The sequence below is a fragment of the Miniopterus natalensis genome, chromosome 3 (assembly GCF_054644295.1).
Source record: "Miniopterus natalensis isolate mMinNat1 chromosome 3, mMinNat1.hap1, whole genome shotgun sequence".
Taxonomy (NCBI): Eukaryota; Metazoa; Chordata; class Mammalia; order Chiroptera; family Miniopteridae; genus Miniopterus; species Miniopterus natalensis.
This window is the reverse complement of record NC_142083.1, coordinates 32080211-32101667: the sequence shown is the minus strand read 5'-3', so window position 1 is coordinate 32101667 and position 21457 is coordinate 32080211. Positions and strand designations below refer to the sequence as shown.

Below are 21457 nucleotides of genomic sequence, written 5' to 3'. Positions count from 1 at the left end.
TCTAAAAATCAATTTTTTAAAAAGTTTAATAAATAAATAAAAGCAATCATATATTGGCTGGACATGAGCAAGGTGCTCTAACTAGGCTTGGCATGAAACAATGCCCAAAAGAGAGAACCCATATCTCCTATGTAGGGTGAGAGAAGCCAGCCCAACTGGGTTCTCACTGGATTCTCATCCTCCTGGGAACTTTACACTTGGGACTCTAACTGAGAGGCTAACTCTCTCTACCTCAGACTGTGTACCATCTGTTACGAAACTGTGTAACACCTGATTTTCCGTGAGGCCTGATGTACATCCAATCTAAATATACAGTATACCTAGAAAGACAAGGCCTGGGGGGGGCAGGATGGAGGGAGTCAATGGGGGGAAAAGGGGGGACATCTGTAATTCTTTCAACAATAAAAATAAATTTTAAAAGGAGACAATGTCCTTTGTTACCTCATTAACTTGAAATAAAGCATGATTGCTACAGGGAATCTAGACATATCCTCTCTTCTTTGCAATTCTAAAGCAGTGATATCAAGGCACAATATACATTCAAGACAAAGTTCACCATTAACAATAATAAATAGAAACCAATATTCCAAGTGATTTTCATAATAATTTCTAATTTTTTAAAGACTTCCCACGCTGAAGCCTCAGCTCTATCATTTTCTTATGTTCTGAAACATGTGAGTGCCAGTTTAGTTCATCTAGATGTCATGGGATATATATCCATTTAGCAAGGCATTAGGAAATAGTATATCATGATATGTAAAAAGTGACTAAATGACTAACTGAATTTACATGTTCCTTTTTATATTCAAAATACTTCATTTAAACAAGTAAAGGGAAAAAATAAGTACAAACAGAAGTATGTAGATTTTCTCCCTGTATGTCACGGTTGGTTTTGCAAACCCCTGAAGTGTGCAATCACTGGTTTAGAAACCAGTGCTCTACTGAATTAAAAAAGGAACAGCCAGGCTGGGCGTGGCTCAGTGGCTGAGTGTCACCTAGGATCCAGGCGATCTCCATTTGATTCCCGATCAGGGCACATGCTGGGGTTGTGGGCTCAATCCCCAGTTGGGGGCGTGCAGGAGGGCGGCCAATCAATGACTCTCTCATCATTGATGTTTCCATCTCTCTCTCTCCCTCATTTCCTCTGAAATCAATAAAAAAATATGTGCGTTGCCCAAAATACCTACTAAAATTTTGGTGGGGCTATCAATTACAAAATTTCTGTTATTGTTTTCAAATTGCCCTCACTATATTACCAAATGTCGGTATAAGTAACTTATGATATAGTCATGCAACAGAATTATACCTGATAAGTTTAGTTTACCCTAATTCAGTCCCACTATTTTCTACATTATGCTGGTTCGTCATATTTCGTATGTGAGAGAGACTAGGTCTTAGATCGACTCAGGCGGTATTTATTCCACTACCGACTCCTCAACTTCATACTGCCTATAAACACCTTGGAAAAGAACTGACATACTTTGACGATCAAATCAATCAGAAAATCATTCTCGCATTCCAATGTGGGAACATTTCCCATGCCCCACTTTCTCTGACAATCATCTCATGTTTTAAGATCAGCGACTTCGTCCATGAAGCCTTTGCCGGCTTTCCCAGTTGCTCACTTCTCAGTACGACCACAAGCAATAAGCTCCTCTCTCCACGAGCAGGCCTACCAAACATATCATGAGGCTTTCCTTTGCCTGCCTGCCTGCCTGCCAACTAACCCATAAGCTCGTCTAGGGCAACAACCAGACCTTATCCATCTGGCTTTGTATTCCCAGCACCTAGTACGGTGCCCGGTGCCTAGAAGGCGTCAAGGGCTGTAGAATGAACGGACAAAGAGCGAACCGCAAGTTAATAATAATAATTTAAAAAGTCAGTTTTTAAACTGTACTTAGGTTTTTACCTAAGACCCTAGCAAACGCCTGCGTGAGTGAGGCTGAAGCAAGAAAATGGGGCACAGGCCAGTAGACGGAGAAGTCTCCAGCTAGGACTTTTTCAGAGCATCCATACGCCGAGGTTTGCACAGATGGTTTTCGACGCAATCCTCATCAGAGGCAGGGGAAAGGACAAGACTTCTTGTGATCTCTTCCAACCTTAAGACCCCAGAACTCCCTTAATCGGTGAGGTATCGCTTTGGGGAACCCAGGCATCCTAGACGGAGATCTCACCTTCCCGTTCGTGGGAGGCTCTTGAATGTAGATGTTGCTCATGCTGGTCAGTGCCCAAGACTCTGCTCCTAACTGGGGACGAGAGCGGACGGCCGATCACTAAAGTTATGCACCTATCACGCTTCCTTTAGTCGGGCGGTCTGTCAATATCCCGAAAGAAAACGACACCAAACACTATCTTTGCCCATAACTAGTCCCTCACGGACGCCGCCATGTTGCTCCCGGACCCGAGCACCGCTAATCCTGAGAAGGGGGATTCCAATGACCTCCAGGAAATGAGAGAAACTATGAAGCTCCTACATTACATAACTTTAACTTATATTACAACTTTAAAAAGGACGACTCCTATGTCTTGGCGGTGTTTCCGTCTCTCCGTGGCTGTGCGGGTCTCACTCCTCCCCCGAATCTGGCAGTAATGGTTCGGCCCCCGCGTGTTCCGCAACACGCCTCCCCCGGAAACCGCGGCGGCGGCCACTCGGTTCCGCTCTCCTAGAGTCCTAGAGGCCTTCCGCGACTGAGGCCGGGGGCCCGCGGCGCGGCGCCGGGGCAGGAAGAGGCCACCTCGCCGCGCGTCGTCCTTCCTCGCAGCGGGCGGGGAGCGAGCGTGCCCTCGGAAGCCCGGGGCTCCTGCGATCCCCCTCACCGGCGCCATGGCGGTCCCAGGTGAAGACCGAACAGCGGGGCCCCGGGCTGGGAGCGAGGAAGGGAGCGGGTGGGTAGGTTGGGGTGCTCCGGGGTACGCAGTAGCGCCCACGGGGCTTTAGGCGCAGGCTTTACAATGAGCAGGGTCGTTTGGTTTACGTGAAAAAGTTTACACTCCCCCAAATAAACTGATGGAAAGAAGGAGAGGAAGAAACTGTCCCCGGCCAAGCTCCAACTGCATGGGACGGATCACAGGGAAAGTGTAGGGGGGCCGGAGGCAGTCACTAGGCCTAGCCGGCGAGGCCCCCCAAAGCTGACCTTCCTCGGATATGGCTGGGAAGTAAAACTTGAGGGGGGACCCTTGGCGAACCCAGCTCGCCGGAGGCATTGTCTGCCGTGGAACCGCCGGGGCGGGAGGGGCGCCCCGCGTTCTCCGCGCCCCCGGCGATCGCAGTTGCGGGGCGCCGGGCGCTCTGCCCGCGTGGGCCTCGGTTTCCGCGTCTGGAAGAGATTTGTGGGTTTGTGTCTGTGGTGACGAGCAGCCCTCGGGTTCTCCGCCAGTGGGAACCGACCTAGAAACAGGGAGCCTGCGCGATACGCGCCCAGAGCTGCCCCGCGCGCAGCGGCCCCTCGGAGCGGGGGCGGCCGCGGGCGCGGGGCCGGGGCGCGGGGGCGCCGTGCGCGTTGGCGTGGCGGGGGCCTGGCGGGCCCGCGCTGGCAGGTCTCCCTGGTTCGAAGCTTCCCTCCCGCGTGCCGCGGCCGCGCCCGTTCTGCACCGAGCCTGAGACCGCCGCCGTGGGGAAGGCGTGCTTCCCCGTTTGCGGGGAGCACGGGGGGTTGCGAGCGAGAAGAGGTTCGCTCGCTCGTACCCGGGACAGGCTTCTTAAGTGCGCACTGCGTGCCAGGCGCTGTGCCAGGCATCGGGAATACCCTGGTGAGCATCACAGCCCTTCAACCAGAACTCAATAGCAGTGAAGGGTGAAAAAGCACCCGAAGCGCCGACCCGTGTCCGGCCGGGAAAGCACACAGCCTTCAGGAGCGCCCCGTCGGGGCACCTGACCCGAGGCGGGAGGGGCCAGAAGGACGTCCCCGGGGCCGTGGCGTTTAGGGTGGGACCTGAAGAGCTGCAGGAGGGCTGGAGCGGCGGAGGGGAGTTGCGGCCGGGGGCCTGGGTATGTAAAACGGGAGAGGAAAGGTGAGAGGAGGAGATGAACTGTGTTCACAGTGGAACTCAGAATATAAGTGGGAGAGAAGCGAGAAATGAACTGGAGCGACAACAGAGCTAATATTTGTGAAGCATCTGCTATGTGTCAGATGCGTCAGACACTGTGTCACACATTGTATTTTATCTCGTTTAACATTCACACCCACCGTGAGATAGGTATTAGTGTTTCCACTTTACATATGAGGGTGCTGAGAGACAGGGAAATCAAGGATTTTGCCTATTATGCGACAGCCAGTAAGTGACAGGTCAGCCTGGCCCCTCTAGACCCTGTGGGCTTTATACAGTTTGCCATGTTACAGTATAATTGACAAGGTTACAACTGTAATTTACAAGGTAGTGTCCAGCTCTTAAAGGATCTTGTAAGTGTGACAGAGTTAGAATGGTTTCCTGAGGAGGACAGGAAGCCTTTTAAAAGTGTTTAAAAAGATTCACATTTTGTAAAGATGATTCTGACTGTATATTGGGTTGGGGGGGAGCTAGTTTGGAGGCAGTCACCAGTTAGAAGCAATTCTAACTGTTACGATGATGCCTCATTTATGGTCTCAGTAGCAAAGGAGAGAAGCAGATAGATTGGAGGTATATTTTTGGTGGTAGAATTACTAGGAATCAGTGATCGATTCGACGTAAGTGGGTAAGAGAAGAAATGAGGTATACCTGGGTTTCCGTATTAGGTAGTTGGGTGGGGTATTTACTGAAATAGGCAACCCCTGGGAAGTAGCAGGTTTTAGGGGGATGATGTTGACTTCAGTCTGGGGCCTTTGTTGAGGGTAGTCAAACACTGGAATGGCACTATCTAATAGCCAGTAAGATGCGTTTTGTAGAGAAGCCAGAGTCAAAGACAACAATTTAATGTCATCCACACATGTAAGAACTAAGGCCATGCAGGTGGATGCATTTGCTCAGGTAGTGTGTGTAGAGTGTGAAGGGAAGGTCTGTAGCTGAAGCCTGGCGAATATCAACGTGTGAGGGGCCATCAGAGAAAGCCAGTGTGCACAGTGGATTGCCCAGGCATCCTGATCGGCCGAGTCAGCCTTGGTGACCTTTGCATCACAGAGCTGCATCCAGAGTTGACCTACTGTCACTGTTGCTTTCATTACTTAAGCAAGCATTTTGAGCACGTACATGGTAAAGGTACTATGGGGGACACAGCATCATAGCCTGTGCCCTCATAAAACTTGTTCAGTAATGAAAATGGGCTGCTTAAGAGGGATGACAGAGGGATTTTTTTTAAAAGTCCTCATTGAAATTCCCTTAAACTTAGGCCACTGTTATAGATATGTTAACCATCTTTCAATTCAAAACTGTGCGTTAAAGTATAATAATCTTAAATTGTGCCATTCAGCTAGACTATGGGATGTAGATAAACTGTTTAAACCCAGCCAAAAATGGGATAATAGTCATGACAGCACTGTGAAGTATAATGCAAGTGCTGTTAGAAAATACAGATGCTGAAAATGGTAATAATTTCTTGATTGATCCAGGTAGTGTACAAAAGGAAAGTAGGGCCCCATCAGAAACATTTTGAGGTAATGATCAGGAAGGACAGGCATTGTTCCGCCCGTTTATTTTCAGGTATAATGCTCCTGTGGATTCAGCGTGGCGTTTCCTGGGTGGTCGTGCTAGCAATTATTACAAGGTATGACTATAAAGTAAGGAGGCTGCTTCCACAAATGAAAATCGGCCTCGCCTATTTTATGGTCACCTACTTGAGCTGTTTCTGCACAGCATTGTGTATAGGCTCACACCATTATGTGAGTAACAATGAAGCACCTACTCTCTTAGTAAAGAAAGCATAGGCCCTTTGCTGTTATTAAAGAAATTACATTTAAACACAGTGAAGTTTACTTTCTGTTACAAACTGCTTTTCCCATTCACGGTTGTTGAAATTAGCTCTGACACTCATTTTAATGAGTCTCCATTCCCCAGGAAGAGTGGGCCTGGCACAAGTGGCAGTCTATAATACTGATGTGGTTGGCACAAAAACTCTTTTTTTCTCTGCTTCATGGAACTCTATAGAGCCATGGTAGAGTTTTTATAGCCAAATTAACATTACATCTGCCATGTCAAAGGGAGTCAAATTCTCACAACACATTACTATGGCATCTTAGTAATAGAAGAATTCCGAATTACACGACATCCAGTCTTCTCACTCAGAAACCATACTGCACACCATTTCTTTTCTCTCTAGTCTGTGCTACACATGGCTGCTGAAATTATTTTCCTAAATCATACATCTGACACTCATTCCTGAGAGGCTTGACACATATCCCTGAATTTTGTGTTCATCTTCATGAGACTAACCTTTCTGAGGCTCGGCTTCCTTGTCTCCGTAATGAAGGAGTGGATGACTGAGCCATCTCTACTAAAAATTCCTGTAATGCCAAAGCTCCCATCTCTGCAAGAATGAAGTGCATGCTCCTAAGTGTGGACAGGTCATTCCTATTGCCCTTTCCTCCCTTGTCTTTAGGGGTCCTCAGATTATGATGACTGAAACTATAATGGAGTAAGCAAGTGTAAAACTTAAAATGTTGCAAACAGAAAGGACCCTAATCTAATTGAATCTAATCAAATTAAAAATGAAAAGAATGGACAAGTGATTGCAATTGCTAACTGCTTAATAGAAAGAGAACAGTTACTTAAGCTGTTTACTTTTAAATTTAAGTGAAAGACAACTTTGACAGCCTTTCCCAAAGTCAAAAGAGTAAGAGAGAAATAATTCACTGACAAGTGTCACTGTTAAACTTTTCAGTGGCTAAATTGTTGACTTTGGAAACATTAGGTGACGTGAAATTTCAAGGAAATAAGTTTAGGTCAATACGATGGCTTGCCATGCCTTTGGGGGCCACTGAACAACCGGAGGCAACTGTGGGGGCTGCTCCATCCCCTTCTCTCACCCTTTCTCATTCCTGTAATCACTGTTCCTAATGTTTGGCCTTCTCTAACCTTTATCTTTTCTCTTTGTCCGTCTTGGCCCAACTGTTACTTTTTCCCCTGTTTATGCTAACTGCTTTACTGTGGCACAATTTACATGTTAAAATGCACAAGTAACAAATGTAAATATATATATGTATATATATATATGTATGTATATATTTTCTACCTATAGCCCAAATCAAGATTTCGGATATTTCTGTCACCCCAGAAGTTTTCCATGTACCTCTGTCTTCTCCCCCTTCCCCTGTGCAGCCGTTATTTTTATTTCTATTATCCTTCGTTCTTTTATTTCTTTTCCCCTAGTGCAGGGGTGAGGAACCTTTTTCTTGCCAAGGGCCATTTGGATATTTATAACATCATTCTCAGTCCATACAAAATTATCAACTTAAAAATTAGCTGTGAAAAAAGCTCCTAGGTTTATTGAATTTCAAGTTCCGCCTGCGGTTGCCTGGGCAGGGCCAGACTGAATGATACACAGCCTGCTTAGAAATTATCACCTATCATTAAAGACCACCCTTATTCTTTCCTACCATAGTTTGTCTAAATTATCTCTACTCCTTTACTATTACAAAAATGCTGCAGCAAATAACTCTGTACATAAGTCAGTCTTTGTTTGTGCAAGTAAGTTGGGAGGGTGAATTCCCAGATGCGGATGTGCTGAGCCACAGGAGTGTGCACGTTTAGAGTTCTGGGAGATTTTGTCAGCTTGCTTTCCATGGAGATGGTACTAACTGACTCTCCTACAATGTGCAGGAGTGGGTCCCCCGATGCCCTCTTCAACCTTTTCAGCCTTTCCTATTTTGGTGAGGGTGGAATCCCAGTATAGATTTTCACGAATACTTATTATGAATAAGGCTGAGCATCTCTTCATATGTTTCAAAATTGTTCCTACTTCCTTTCTGTGAACTTTCTTTTCAGTTTCTTTGCCCATTTTTTCCCTATTGGTTATTGATCTTTTTCTTTTACTACGTTTCATGAAATTGGTCATCGGTCTTTTTCTTAAGGTTTGCTGGGATTTTTATGGTAGGGATAAATATCCTTTATTGGTGCTATGAGTTGCAAATATGTTTTTCCTAGTGTTCCTGTGTCTTTTGAGTTTGCTTTTGGTAGTCTTTGTCATTCATATTTTTTTATGTAGTCAGATGTATAAGTTTTTATTCAAGGCTTTTTTTGGATTATAAGTCATGATTATAAAGGAACATTTTGAGGAGTAAGGGCCTCAAAATATGGCCTCACTACTCAGTTTGACATGGATTTTGGGTGTCTACAATTGCATTGGCAGAGTTCTTATTCCAAGCAACCAAACTGGTTAATTTAAGGGGAAAAGGAAAGATATCAGGAAGCTCACAGAATCTAAGCAAAGGCTGGAAAATAAGGCTCAGAAAATAGATAAGACCAGGGGAACCTTTAGGCAGGATCCTGCACAGACCCAGGCCTGGTTAGGGCTGCTGCTCCGGGTACCATCACCGCCACTAGGAACTGGATCCTGACAGCAGAATGAATTAACTGTCCCCACTTCCCTGTGTCACTTCTCTCAGATTATTGTGTTAGTTGCATCAGTTTTGAAGTTACAGGTAGAAGCATTTCATTGGCCAGGCAGTCATAAAAATTATAGACAAATAAAGCTTAATATCTTAATTTAACCAAAGGTTGGTGAAGAAATAAAGTCACTTTATTTAGAGTTCTTGTTATATTTCCCTTTCTTGTAAAATTTATAACTTTGTTAAAGATGACCTGCTCTGAAAAAGTTTTATATTTTGTTTTTCGAAAAATATGAGATACTTGGATGACAAGTTTTATCAGTGTCTTTAGTCATAAATGAGTTGATTTCTAATACATGTTCAGATGAGATCATTTTGGATCTGTTTATTACAACATTTTTAGTTTGTTGTAGAAATGGTAATGGTGCGTTTAGCACAGCTTTATTCAGTGTTATTCAGCATCTTGGGTTTCTATGGAAACAGACTTAACATTGACTTGGATTCTCTGAGCTTTTTTTCCAACATGCAATTATTTCATATTGAAAGAGCCTCAGATTTTATTATTAATTCAGTTTTGTTCCACAGTTCTGCCCAGTGCATCATATGTGTTCCTCTCTGCAATAAAAACCACAACATGTAGGAGAACAAAAATGAGATTGGGCACAATACTCAAAACCTTCATCAGTGATACATCAGTAAATAATAGGAACCTGATGAAAATAGTAGTATAATATTGCACATGTTAATTGATTAAAAGATACATAAATACTATAATAAATAGAGCACTCTCTCTTTAAAAGACCTGAAGTTTGCAGCTTACGAGTTGTTGTAAAGTAATGGTAGGGAGGTGATGATATGAAATCAGATGGAAAGTTGTCACACCAGATGTGTATGGGCACTGCTCACAACCCATGTGTTGAGCGTAGGTTGCTAGAAATGGTTTGAGTTGTGTCGGCGTGTGTATGCTGTATGTTCTTACGAGGCTCAGAGCAACTGAATGAGGAGTTTTCTGCATTTACCTCGTGTTTTTCATGGACAAAAAGTCATGTCATACTCACATTGTTCTCCTGTCAGTTGCACTGGAACAAACTTGTATTTTTAAAACAAGCGTTGTAGCTGAACTGACTGTTTTTACTAGAACAGTTCAGTAATGTATATTTTAAAGCAAAATTGAGATTTGGGGGAAATGACTAATGTTTTGACTTCATAACAAAAGAAATGGTTTGAAAATGATCTTTTAAAATAAACACTTTTATATTTGTACTGTATGAACTTTATTATTAAATTGGGATGATATCTCTATTTGAAGGATCTAGGAGTAAGATGCCCTTCATTAAGGAAATAGAGTAATACTCTACTGGCCCTCTGATTGGTTGATGGAAGTCCTTATTGGAAGTTAAAATTAGTGTCAGCTGTATATACAGACAAGGGAATATTATTCAGCCATAGGAATGACATTCTGACATGTGCTATAATCTGGATGAACATTGAAAACATTATGCTAAATAAAATAAGCCAGACACAAAAGGACAAATATTGTATGATTTCACACATATGGGATACCTAGAATAGGCAAATTCATGGAGACAGAAAATAGAATAGAGATTGTCAGGGGCTGGAGGGAAGGAGGAATGGTCAGTTATTTTTTAATGGGTAGCTACTGTTAGGGATGCTGAAGAAATTTTGAAAATAGATAGTGGTGATGGTTGTACAACATTTTGAATGTATTTAATGCCACTGAATTGTTCACTTAAAAATGGTTAAGATGGGCCCAGCCAGTGTTTCTCAGTGGTTGAGTGTCACCCCATGAACCAGGCAGTCATGATTCGATTCCCAGTCAGGGCACATGCCAGGGTTTCAGGCTAGATCCCCAGTAGAAGGCATGCAGGAGGCAGCTGATCAGTGATTCTCTCTCATCACTGATGTTTCTCTCTCTCTCCCTCTCCCTTCCTCTTTCTGAAATCAATAAAAACATTTTAAACAATGGTTAAGACGGTAAATTTTATATTATGTATATTTATTATAATAAAATTCAGTTTTAATTTATTTCACTTTTTATTTGTATGTTCAATATTACCTGCATGTACCAGTAATTATACAGGATGCTGTAAATATTTCTAAGTATTGATCAGACTGAATATGTGACTAGTTGTTTTCTTTTGTCATCATTTGAGTGCTGAATTGAGATGTTTTTTACAATACCTAGAAATTAATTTTCTGGAATTTCATCAATTTATTTAAGAAAGTCATACTTCTTTTCTTCTAAGGGAAAGCATTAAAACATACATTAACCTGAATACCCATATATATCTAGTTAATTATTTATTTTACATTTGAGGGACAGGCCAAGGTACCCTGGAATTTCTTCCTCAGTATTGTAGAATCAGAGGAGCATTTAAGCTCTTGACTATAATACTGCATTTGTTGAATTAGAAGAAAAGAAAGTTCTTAAAGTATTTGTCAAAGGAAATAATGTGAGTAAATTGGCTTTTACAGTAGTTCCTGGTAACCATAATAATTGAGTAGTGTTACTAAACTGGGTTGAGATGATTTTTTTTTTTAAGAAATAAATTCTTCAAGTGGTTTTCTTAGGTTTCTCATGTGATGAAATTTTTATGTTTTTACTTTATATGTCTCCTAAAACGTTATCCATTTGTATTTTAGGTTGCAACAAGGATAGTGTTCGAGCAGGCTGTAAAAAATGCGGCTACCGTAAGTATTAAGAAATAACTGTATGCAGTGAATCATTGCATCATTGGGCAGTGTGGTTTAGCATCCAGATTTCAGCCCTGGGCACAGACAGTCCTTTAGCCCTGTTATTTAGCTTAGGTTTGCAGATGATTCAGAAGTTCATCTGTCAGCACTGAATATTCACTTTTATTTCCTGCTATGGACTCAGAGACAGGTGACTATATAGCTGGTGAGTAGCAAAGATGCCATGAGGTACAAGTGGAGTAATAGATTCAAGGATCTGGAGAAAGTGTATGCCCCCCAAAAAGTACATATATATTTATTCTTTAACACCTTATCCTTCCAGATACTAAGTGAAGAGGGAAAAACAAGGATAATTATTTATGAAGCACTTTCCTGTTTATTGAATTTACTCTTTATAAGGGTGAAATTGGGCCTAGAATTTCTGCTCACTGACAAAATTTGATTTAAATGATCATTAATCTCCATTATGATCAATGGAATGTAAAAGTAAGCTTTAACAAGTGCAATTATATACTCAGAATGTGTAATTATGTACTATAAACAATGGTTCCTCTAGTTAAATTAACAATCCCTAAGGCTTGATAACAGCTGGAATAGCATTTGCTGTTTTTTAAGTTGTTTGGAGGCCATACAAATGATTCTGGATTATTGTTAATGCTCCAATTCATAGAAGTTCTTTTTTAATAAAATAAAGGTGATTAAAAAAAAAGATTTCCATGCAAAAACATGTGATAAAAAAGTACGTTGGCCGTAGATCTTCATTAGAGGATTCAAAATAAAAGCCCACTGGGAGAACCAAGTCACATGCCTCCAAGCCAAGGTGGAACCTGGCTCAAGGAGGGCTTTCAGCTAACAGAGTAGATACATGAGTACACATATTCTTCATATAAACAAAAACTTCTGAAGAATGTACTTAGTGCAAAGAATGAGTTCAATGAAATCTTTTCCATTGTTTAAACTTGTTTATATTTATTTCTGTTTTATTTTCTTAAAATCCTTGCTAATTTCAGTGTCTCATTTCTTTATTCAAGACCTAAGAACTGACTATATTACATATAAATTCTGTATTTACTTCAAATCCAGAATAGATTTCCAAGGCTGTCTGTTAATACCAGTTTATCTACTTGAACTTCTTTTAAGACTTGTAAGAAAGCAATTAAAATATATTTTTTTAAATATTTGTTGATCTAGCCTCCTCATTGCTATTTTATTTTAGACATTAATAGAAGCACCTGTAGTAATTAGAATTTTATTTTAGAGAAGCCAAGTAAGGAAGTAGTGTTGACGGCCTTCCAAGTTGAGTTCCTTCTGTTCGATTATTCAATCATTGATTTTAGTGATGAAGTTACTAAATAACTTCTAATTTGTTTTCTGTGGAAAAATTTAGTAATATTTCCCTTCTGGGTTAAACTTACATCTTACACCTTTAGAGGTGAGGGTTTTCTTCGTTTACAGGTCTTTCTGGTAGAAACTAAATTTTTTAAATTATTTGTTATTTGGAGGCAGAACCTTTGTATTGCTAATAGAGGTAAGAGAAAGGTCAACAAGATCCTTTGAATGTTTTTAACACCTAAAAATGTGGATATTCATCAGTCAGTTACCAAAGAGTATTTTCCGTTATTGTGGAAATAGTATTTTGATTATACAATTTTTAAGATGTTAATACTTGATTGAAAAATATTTTGTCAGCCCTGGCCCGGTAGTTCAGTTGGTTGGTATCATCCTGATATGCCACGGTTGCAGGTTTGACCCCAGTCAGGGCACATACAAGAAGCAACCAATGAATGCATAAATAGGTGGAATGACAAATTGATATTTCTCTCTCTTCCTCCCCCCTTCCTCTCTCCCCTTCTTCCCTCTAAAATCATAAATGAAAATTAAAGGAAAAAATATTTTGTCAGTGTGTTTCAATAGTGGTTATAAAGTTTCAAGTTAAGAATGAGTGTGCTACTAAATAGCATGGGTCTCACTTTTTCGTGGCAGTTTCCTCAGCAAAATTAGAAGAATAGTTATACCTATAATGAGTTTTATTTGATTTTCTTTTGAAGTTGGCAACTTCTGAATATTAAAAAGCTACAAGGACACACTAAGCCTTTGTTCATGAATACATGTGTCAAATAATTATGATAGTTCTCAGAATATAAAAGTTCAGTACAGTAGACTCTAGTTGAGCATCTGATCACAGAAGCAGGAAATAAAAACATACCTAAATACCCTTAATATTGTATTTAACTTAAAATCCTAATCTACTGAAATAGTCACAACCTTGTCTTTGCCTATGATGTTACAGTCTTTTGACTGCAAATCATATCTGAAATGCATTTTCCACTTTTATAGCTTGTTTCTTCAAAGATAGAAAAGCAGTTAAGATAGTTGTAAAGAAATCTGAGTGCAAAATTCTTCTATCATTAGTTCTCAACTGGGAGGTGATACAACCTTCTAGAAATCTCTGGAGTGTTTTTTTTAGTTACCTATAGGGGTGGGGATCAGTATGGCATTTAGTATGTAGGGTCCAGAGATTATAAATTTCCTGCAATGTGTAGGATATTCCTGGACAATGAAGAATCGTCTGGCTCCAAATACCAATGGCATCCCCTTTGAGAAACAGGAACATTTTTTTCATTGTTTTAGATCCCCCTCCCCCCATCTTTTACAATCCCCTTGCCAATGCCTATTTTGAAAACTGCCTTTTCAAAGCAGTTTCAAATTCATCTAAATCAAGGCTCTCCAAAAGTACAGCTTTGTTTCATAGAAATAACCACTCATTATTTTTTCCACACCTACAATTTTTGGCCTGCATGATGTTATAGAAGCAAATTTTGGAACAGTCAATAACCGACTCTTGGTGGAGTTCAGTATCAACACATGGAGTAAAATGTATAGGCGTGAGCTGAGGAGAAGCGACCAGGAGGGTCCGAGGCCAGGCGGAGAGGAGAGGGCAGCCTCACATCCGCCGGAGGAGCAAAGGGGCACTGTCAGATAAGATTTGTAAGAAATGGACTGAGAAATGCTCATTGGATTTGCCAGGTAGGATGCTTGCCTGTCTTAGCAAGACTAGTTTGAGTAGAGCTGTGGGTCATGAAGCAGACTGTGTAGATTCCAGCCTGGTAGCGAGGAATAGGAAGCGTGGAAGGGCCTGTGAGGTGTCTGTTTCCCAGAAATTGACACGAGAGAAGTAGGAACTGCCTTAGTTCATGTGGGCTGCTTTACAGAATACTGCAGGCTGGGCGGCTTACCAGCAGCAGAGGTGTATTGCTCACAGATCCAGGGGCTGCGAGTCCCAGATCAGGGTGCCAGCACTGTCAGGGGAGGGCCCTCTCCAGGTCACAGACTTTTGTTTCATCCTCATGTGGGAGAAAGGGCTAGCAACCTCTTTGGAGTCTCTTTCATATGGCATTAATCCCATTTATGAGGGTACTGCCAGTGAGGCAGAAACCATTTTTCCAAGCTAAGAAAGTAACATTAAAAACTGGTCTGGTAGCACATTACATTAAGAAACTTAAGTCCATTTACAGGTCATTATTAATAAAACTACATAGAAAACTAAAAGCTACATAGAAAATTTCAAAATGAAGGGATAGGGAAAAAGAACAGATATTAGGTTGAATATTGTTGATATTCAGCTTGTTTACTCATAAAAATTGTAACATCGTATGATTCAACTAATAACAACCAAAAAACACAAGTGGAGCAATTTTAATTTCAGACTTTTGAGGCAAGAACAATTCTAGGGATAGAGAGAGAGTCAAGAACAATCCACCATGAAGATAAACTCATAATGATCTTAAACGTGCTTACTAATCTCAAAATACATGTAGCAAAAACTATCACAAGAAGAAATGAACAAAGCTATGATAGAGGTGCTTAAACATGTCACTGTCCTAAGTTATTAGACAAAAAAATAAGATGGAGAAGATTTGAACAACAAAACAGACATAGAACCCTATTCAACAAATAGTGATGTATGTTCTTTTAAAAAACATATCAAATCTCCTCCTAAATGTACTATATGTAGACGGTGATATCATTCTCTGATAGTGCAATAAATTTGGAAATCAACAAAAGCATAGTCTGAAAACTCCCTGTGCTGGAAGCTAAAGAGAACACTTCCGAGTGATCACTTGGTAGGAAATCACACCAGAAGAACCTTGTTTCCAGCAGTATGGCAGATTGGACCTTCCTGGAAACAACTAAAACCTTCAGTACATGTTTTAGATATATTAGTATGCTAGGAAGAAACTCAAGGACACTCGGGGCAGCAACCAAAGGAAAGCGGAAACTAAGAGGTAAGTCTTGAGGTTATTTGCTGAACCCAGGGTTCTTGAACATCTATTTTCCTCAGATGGCAGGGTGCAGGGGGTTAAAAACAAGGCCCAGGGCCCTGCCCTATTGGGATGCTAATGGGAGATGCTCTTGTATAAGTAAGAGCAAACTAGAAATAAACCCTAGCACAGAGCTGTGGTGAATCGTTTGTGGGTTGTGAAATCAATGTGGTCACCGTCAGCACTGGTGTTTTTGAATATCAAATATAGTCACTCTTCATGTAACTGGATTTTTGTCTCTTAGTGTCTATCTGCATATGCATGTGTATGTGAGTATACTTGGTTGCATTGTTATTTTTTACCATCATCCCGTCATAGTCAACAAAATTTGAAAGCTGCTGCTTTGGAGAAACTGCTCTGTGTGCACAGAGACAAGAACAGCTCCTCACTTCAGCATATTTATAATAGCACAAGCCTGGAAGCAACCTGACATCCCATCAGTAGCAGAAAGGATAAATAAGTATTGTTTTTTTATACAATGGAACATTATTCATCAGGTAAAATGAGATAATTACATCTACTTATGTTAACATAGATACAGCACAAAATATAATGTAAGTGGCAGAAACAAGTTGCAGAATGATAGGTAAATATAACTGAGTTTGTGTTTTATTATTTTTGAAAGATGTCATTTTTAAATTTTATTTTAGAGAGGGAGGAAGGGAGAGAGAAATATCGATGTGAGAGAGACACATTGATTGGCTGCCTCCTGTATGCCCCCACTTGGGGACTGAACCCACAACCCAGATATGTGTCCTGACCAGAACCCAACCTGGACCTTCTGGAGCATGGGGGACGCTCCAGCCAACTGAACCACACTGGCCAGAGCTTGAGTTTATGATTTAAAAAATAATAATACAGTATGCTATTTGGTAAAGATGGACACCAACCTCAGTCTCCCACCTACTGCAGACACAAAGAATGGAACGGAGTTAAGCCGGGTTCCCAAGGATGGGGCAAGCTCTCCGGCTCTGGGTGCGCGCAGGCCTTTCCCGTCCCAAACCCGCGGGTGAATGGGACAAAATGCCAACGGGGGCGGTTGGCACTTGGGTAGTGGTTATATTCCCTGTACTTTGCTGCTGTTTGTAATATTTGTTTTTTTTAAAAATCACATCATGCTATAAGTAAGCAACTGCTGTAGTTTTCTTATAGAAAGAATCTTTAGGAGGTGAATGATGTCAGAATTAAATTTTTAGGTGTTTTTCGAAGAGCACATTCTTTATGTTATTATGGTACTGTTAATTATATGAAAGCTATGTAATTGCATGAGTGTAATAGTAAAGCTAAAAGAAAAAGATGTGAGAAGGGGATTAAATATAAACTCCTAAGTATGAGAATATTTCCTTTAGTGTATAGAAAGGGAAAATACAGCGATTCAGCACCCAGAAAACGTGCTTATTAAATTAGAAGCCCTGATGAAGAAAGGAAAAGTTCTCTCTCTGAGCCTTGCTTTCAGGGAAAGCAAAATACCACCTCTGAGTAAAAATTAAAACTAAACATTATATTATTAAAATTGTAACTCATTGCTTACCACGAAGCAACAAAACAAAAAATATGTACCTTGTCTACCATTTTGTCCTTCACGTGTTTCGTTCCACTTAGCTGGCCACCTGACGTTCGAATGCCGCAATTTCCTGCGCGTAGACCCCAAGAGGGACATAGTCTTGGACGTCAGCAGCACCAGCAGTGAAGAGAGCGACGAAGAGAATGAGGAGCTGAACCAGTGGCAGGCGCTGCAAGAAAAGAGTAAGCGGCACCCCTCTCCGTCCTTCACAAGTGCTTGTAGATGTGCTGCTCCTGTGTGGCGCTTCCCTCTTGTTCTGTTGCATTTATCGTGAAGATGTCTTATGTGAGAGGTACTGCACAGGTAAGGAGACGGGCTTGGAACGCAGTAAGGAATCCGCCCAAAATCTAACGGCTGATCAGTTTCAGAACCAGGAGGCAAGTCTGCTTTTGATCCCAGAACCCAGGTTTTGTTTCTCCGTCACCCTAGCTCGCGTCACATGGGACGAAGAGTCTGATTTAAGACTTGGTTTCTGGCCCCATTTGGCCATTTTTTAGCATGTGACTTTTCAGTAAGTCACTTAACCACTCTGAACCTCCCTTTCCATGTGGAAAACACAAGATTGGGTTGCAGATGGCACTGAATCAAATCAGAGGTCTTAGCTAGCATCGACCTTTGCTAAGAGCACAGGCACAGAAATGACCGTGAGGCGTAGGCAAAGCAGCGCGAGCTCTGGGGAGGCCACCACAGCCCCCGGGCATTTTCTTTCTACTTCAGAGCCCACTCTAGTGGGATTAACATAAGACGTTTCTATAGTACTTACACAGAAGAAAGTCATTTTAATCATGAAGCATCTCTATTTTATGCCCAGATAGGGGCATTTTCCAGGGAGCCTTGCCCCATACATCCATAGATTCCAGCATTATTAACCATAAGCAATCTTAGACAAACCAAGTACATCCTGCCATAAACAGTCTGTAAATTATTCTCTTGCCAACAGCTTGATCATGGACTTCTAGCTTTCAGAACTGTGAGAAAATATATTTCTGTTATTAAGTCACTCCCATCTTCCCCCTCCCAAAAAGTGTTTTCTAGCTAGCCAGTACCATCCATTTTTTTCCTGGAAGTCTGTAATTAGCATGTGTACAAAGAAATTTCTTTCCTGCCCCCTCTCCCATCAAAGAGAAGAGATATTACAGACTTACTGTTTAACCATTTCTTTCCCAACTTGTGTATAAAATGGCCTGGCCTTGCAATGGAGTTTTTAGGAATAAAATGTGATGCTGTATATGAGAATACTTTGTAAACTACAAGATGCTCTATGGTAGGTGTCACACAAAAGCAAATGCAATTTATTTGAATATGGGTTTGGGCATGGAATGAGAGAAATACAAAAAGTTAAACTCATTTTAGATAAACAGATAACAATAAACACTTTAAATTTTTGTAAGCTTTCCATATTATATCCAGTGAAAGTAAGTGAAGAGATCAGATGCAGGGTACTGAGACAAGTGAGAAGGCAGAAAGGGGAGAGCATCCCAGAGGGGGCAGACAAGAGTGACACTGCATACGAGTATATACTTCATTCAGACGAGTCCCAGAAAGAGAAAACAGAAACTATTTCCAAGAATGAAGGACATTAGCTTCCAGACAGAAAGATTCAATAAGTACCAAGCATGGTGTTAAAAATAGACTCACACAGAGGCACACCATTTATGAAACTTCATATCACAGGAAACAAGGAGAGTGTCATTCAGACTTTCCGGATCCAAGGCTAAAACAGGTCATAGGCAAAGCATCAGGAGTCAGAATGGCTCTGCACTTCTCTAAAGCAATACTTGTAAGCCAGAAGATGTGGATAATGCTTTCATATTTTTGAAGGAAAATTCTATCCAAATTAGAATGATACACTCAACCAAATTATCAACCAAGTGTAAAAGTAGAATAAAGGCATTGTCAGGCATTCAGAGTCTCCAAAAAATTTACCTCTCACATCTCCTTATTCCAGGGGTTTTCTGCCAGAGTAAGGGAGTCTACCCAGAAGGGAAGACATGGACTGCAGGAAATAGGCGAGAGAAGGAGAGAATGCCTGGGTGCTGGTTCAGAGAGATCCCATGCATGGCGAGCAGCCAAACCACGTAGGAGCAGAACAAGTTGCTCGGAGAGAAAGCCTAGGCTCATCCATTCCACAAGGACAGTTTCTACCCCATCCATCTGCACTGCCCTGTTTTTTAAAAAATGCACAAAATTTTAGAATTAGGAAGGATCTTAGGGAATGGGTAGCTTAAACACCTAGTTGTGTAGAAAAAGAAAATGGGGACAAGTAACTTCCTCAAACCACTAACTGGTCTCAGTAAAGCCAGCACCTCAATCCAGGTTTCTTGGCTACTGGTCCTGTGCTGTTTTCGTTATAACATGCTGCCCTCCAGCCTTAAAGATCACCCAGTCCCTTGGTTCTTGACCTTTTCCCCCTCATCCCATAGTCTGGAAGGATAAAGAACACTCCCACCATGAGTAGTGGGGTGGTTCACTCTAGAGGCCATTGTTCAATCCGAAGACATGGGACTGATCCACCCTGGGAGAGGGGGAGGAGATTCATTTACAGTCTCCAGGATAAGGAGTAGTTGGTAGACCTTCTTTAGTAGAATCGGCTTTCCTCTAACCTCACACTGAGGATGACGAACTCCATCTAGCTTTGCTGCTTTTTAAAAAGAGGTGCTTACACATGGTCACCTGAAGGCTCAGAACTCGTTTCCAAGCCTCATGACTCCTGCCCAGAACAGTGCTCATTCTGTATGTCATGCAGATCCAACAATAAAGTGTTATAAAAGGGACCCATATTTATTTCATGGTCACCTAATGCAAGCCCGGTGACCCACCCCTACCCAATCAACAGTAGGTTGGTTCCTAAGTACGCGGAAGAAGAGAGTGTGCAGGTTGTGGTTCTTAGTCCATTGATGGCTCTCTGATGTGGCTCAGATCTCTAAAGCGTGTCGGTAAAACACCCACTCGTGAAGTGAGTTCTCCTCCCGCATCCTTCAGGCAGTCCTGAGGGTTCCTTGAATCCTTCCTTTGGTCCTTGGAGGTAGAGAGCTCTTGTACCAACTATCTTGTTTGTTTTAATGACAGAATAAAAATAGTGAGGCAGGAGAAAGCAAAGAATTCTTAGTGTATTTATGTAAATAGTTGTTCTGCTATTATGAAATAGTCATGAAAGGGAAGAGAGAGAAATGTCACCAAAAAAAAACAAGACTCAAAACTTATTTTGTGTATGTTGTGTTTTCTATTTTGCCTCGTGTGTGTGTGTGTGTGTGTGTGTGTGTGTGTATTTGCTTCTATTATAGTGCATATTTTTGAATGCATTTAATATCTTAATATCTTTCATTTAAATATTTCAAAGATTTAATATCTTTCATTTAAAACAAACAAAAGTCTAAGTGACATATATCAATTTTTGATGCTTAGAGAATGTGAGAGCAGGACTTGACATGGATGGGAACAAGCTTTGTTGCCTTATTATGCTCTAGCAACCTGGGACCTGTGCCTCCTTAGGAAATTATGTCACTGGGGCTACAAATAGGAAAAGATCAATCAATCAATGCACAGCAAGGATCATAAGTTCTTACTGACTCATTGTGTGTGTGCGAGCGCATGCGCGTGTGAACATGCTTGCTGTCTAGTGGCACTGCAGTTCTTCAGGAAGCTTGTTAATATTTTATACTGTGTTTCGAACTTCCTGAGGAAACCTTGGAATTGTACATGGTAGTAGCAAGTATCTAAAGACCTATTTATGTTACAGTGTGCATAAAGTCAAGGTAAAAGAATTTCAGTATTTACAAAGGACCCAAGAAATTCAAGAGTATGGGTTTTTCCATACTCTGTTTAACCGAGTGTTACTTAATGTTAATCAGCCATTCGCCTGGTATTAGGAAATACCTGTAGTCCTCCCCTTGTTTTTCATCCCTTAATACTTTACAGTATTTTTTCATTTAGCCCAGAAAAGAAATGTATTTTGACAATTTTTTTGGCCTAGTTTGTTTTTTTGCTTGTTCACTTTGTTTTGCGTGTTTAAAAGAGTTTTATGTTAAATTTATACTTGATCTTATTTAAAAATGGTTGACACTGAAAATTCCATAGGACAAAATGCCAAAATCAGGGATTTGCATATTACCGTAATTGGCTCTCCTTTCCTTCAGTAACTGCTGGAGTCAGACTCAAATGAATAACTTACAATGGTGGCTTCAAGCATTATAAAGATAGGGCTTAAATGAATTCACACAATAATTGGAGTAAATATTTGGCTCATAAAGTACTTTTTATAAGACAGCTATAAAAGATAGTTGCTAAGTAGTCGGAGGTTACAAGAGGGAATGGGAAATTTAGATTAATGGGTCTGGGTTTGGAGCTGCCTACTCAGCTGTTTAAAAGTAGCTGGAGCAGCTACAAACCTGGTGACAGAT

General features: G+C 41.1%; 2 protein-coding genes across 2 annotated transcripts in view; one reads left to right on the top strand and one right to left on the bottom strand.

Annotated features, from left to right (window-relative positions):
* The window catches only part of CWC27 (CWC27 spliceosome associated cyclophilin), a 147745-nt gene extending 145340 nt beyond the window's left edge, over positions 1 to 2405 (bottom strand). Inside the window, exon 1 of the mRNA XM_016198761.2 lies at positions 2175 to 2405. Within this exon, the coding sequence (XP_016054247.2) occupies positions 2175 to 2216 (42 nt within the window). The 5' untranslated portion in view covers positions 2217 to 2405. The remainder of the gene's footprint in view (positions 1 to 2174) is intronic.
* Positions 2406 to 2706: 301 nt separating this feature from the next.
* SREK1IP1 (SREK1 interacting protein 1) overlaps positions 2707 to 21457 on the top strand; it is a 33309-nt gene continuing 14558 nt past the window's right edge. The window contains exons 1-3 of the mRNA XM_016198760.2: positions 2707 to 2837; positions 11121 to 11168; positions 17096 to 17239. Of these exons, the coding sequence (XP_016054246.1) occupies positions 2825 to 2837; positions 11121 to 11168; positions 17096 to 17239 (205 nt within the window). The 5' untranslated portion in view covers positions 2707 to 2824. The remainder of the gene's footprint in view (positions 2838 to 11120; positions 11169 to 17095; positions 17240 to 21457) is intronic.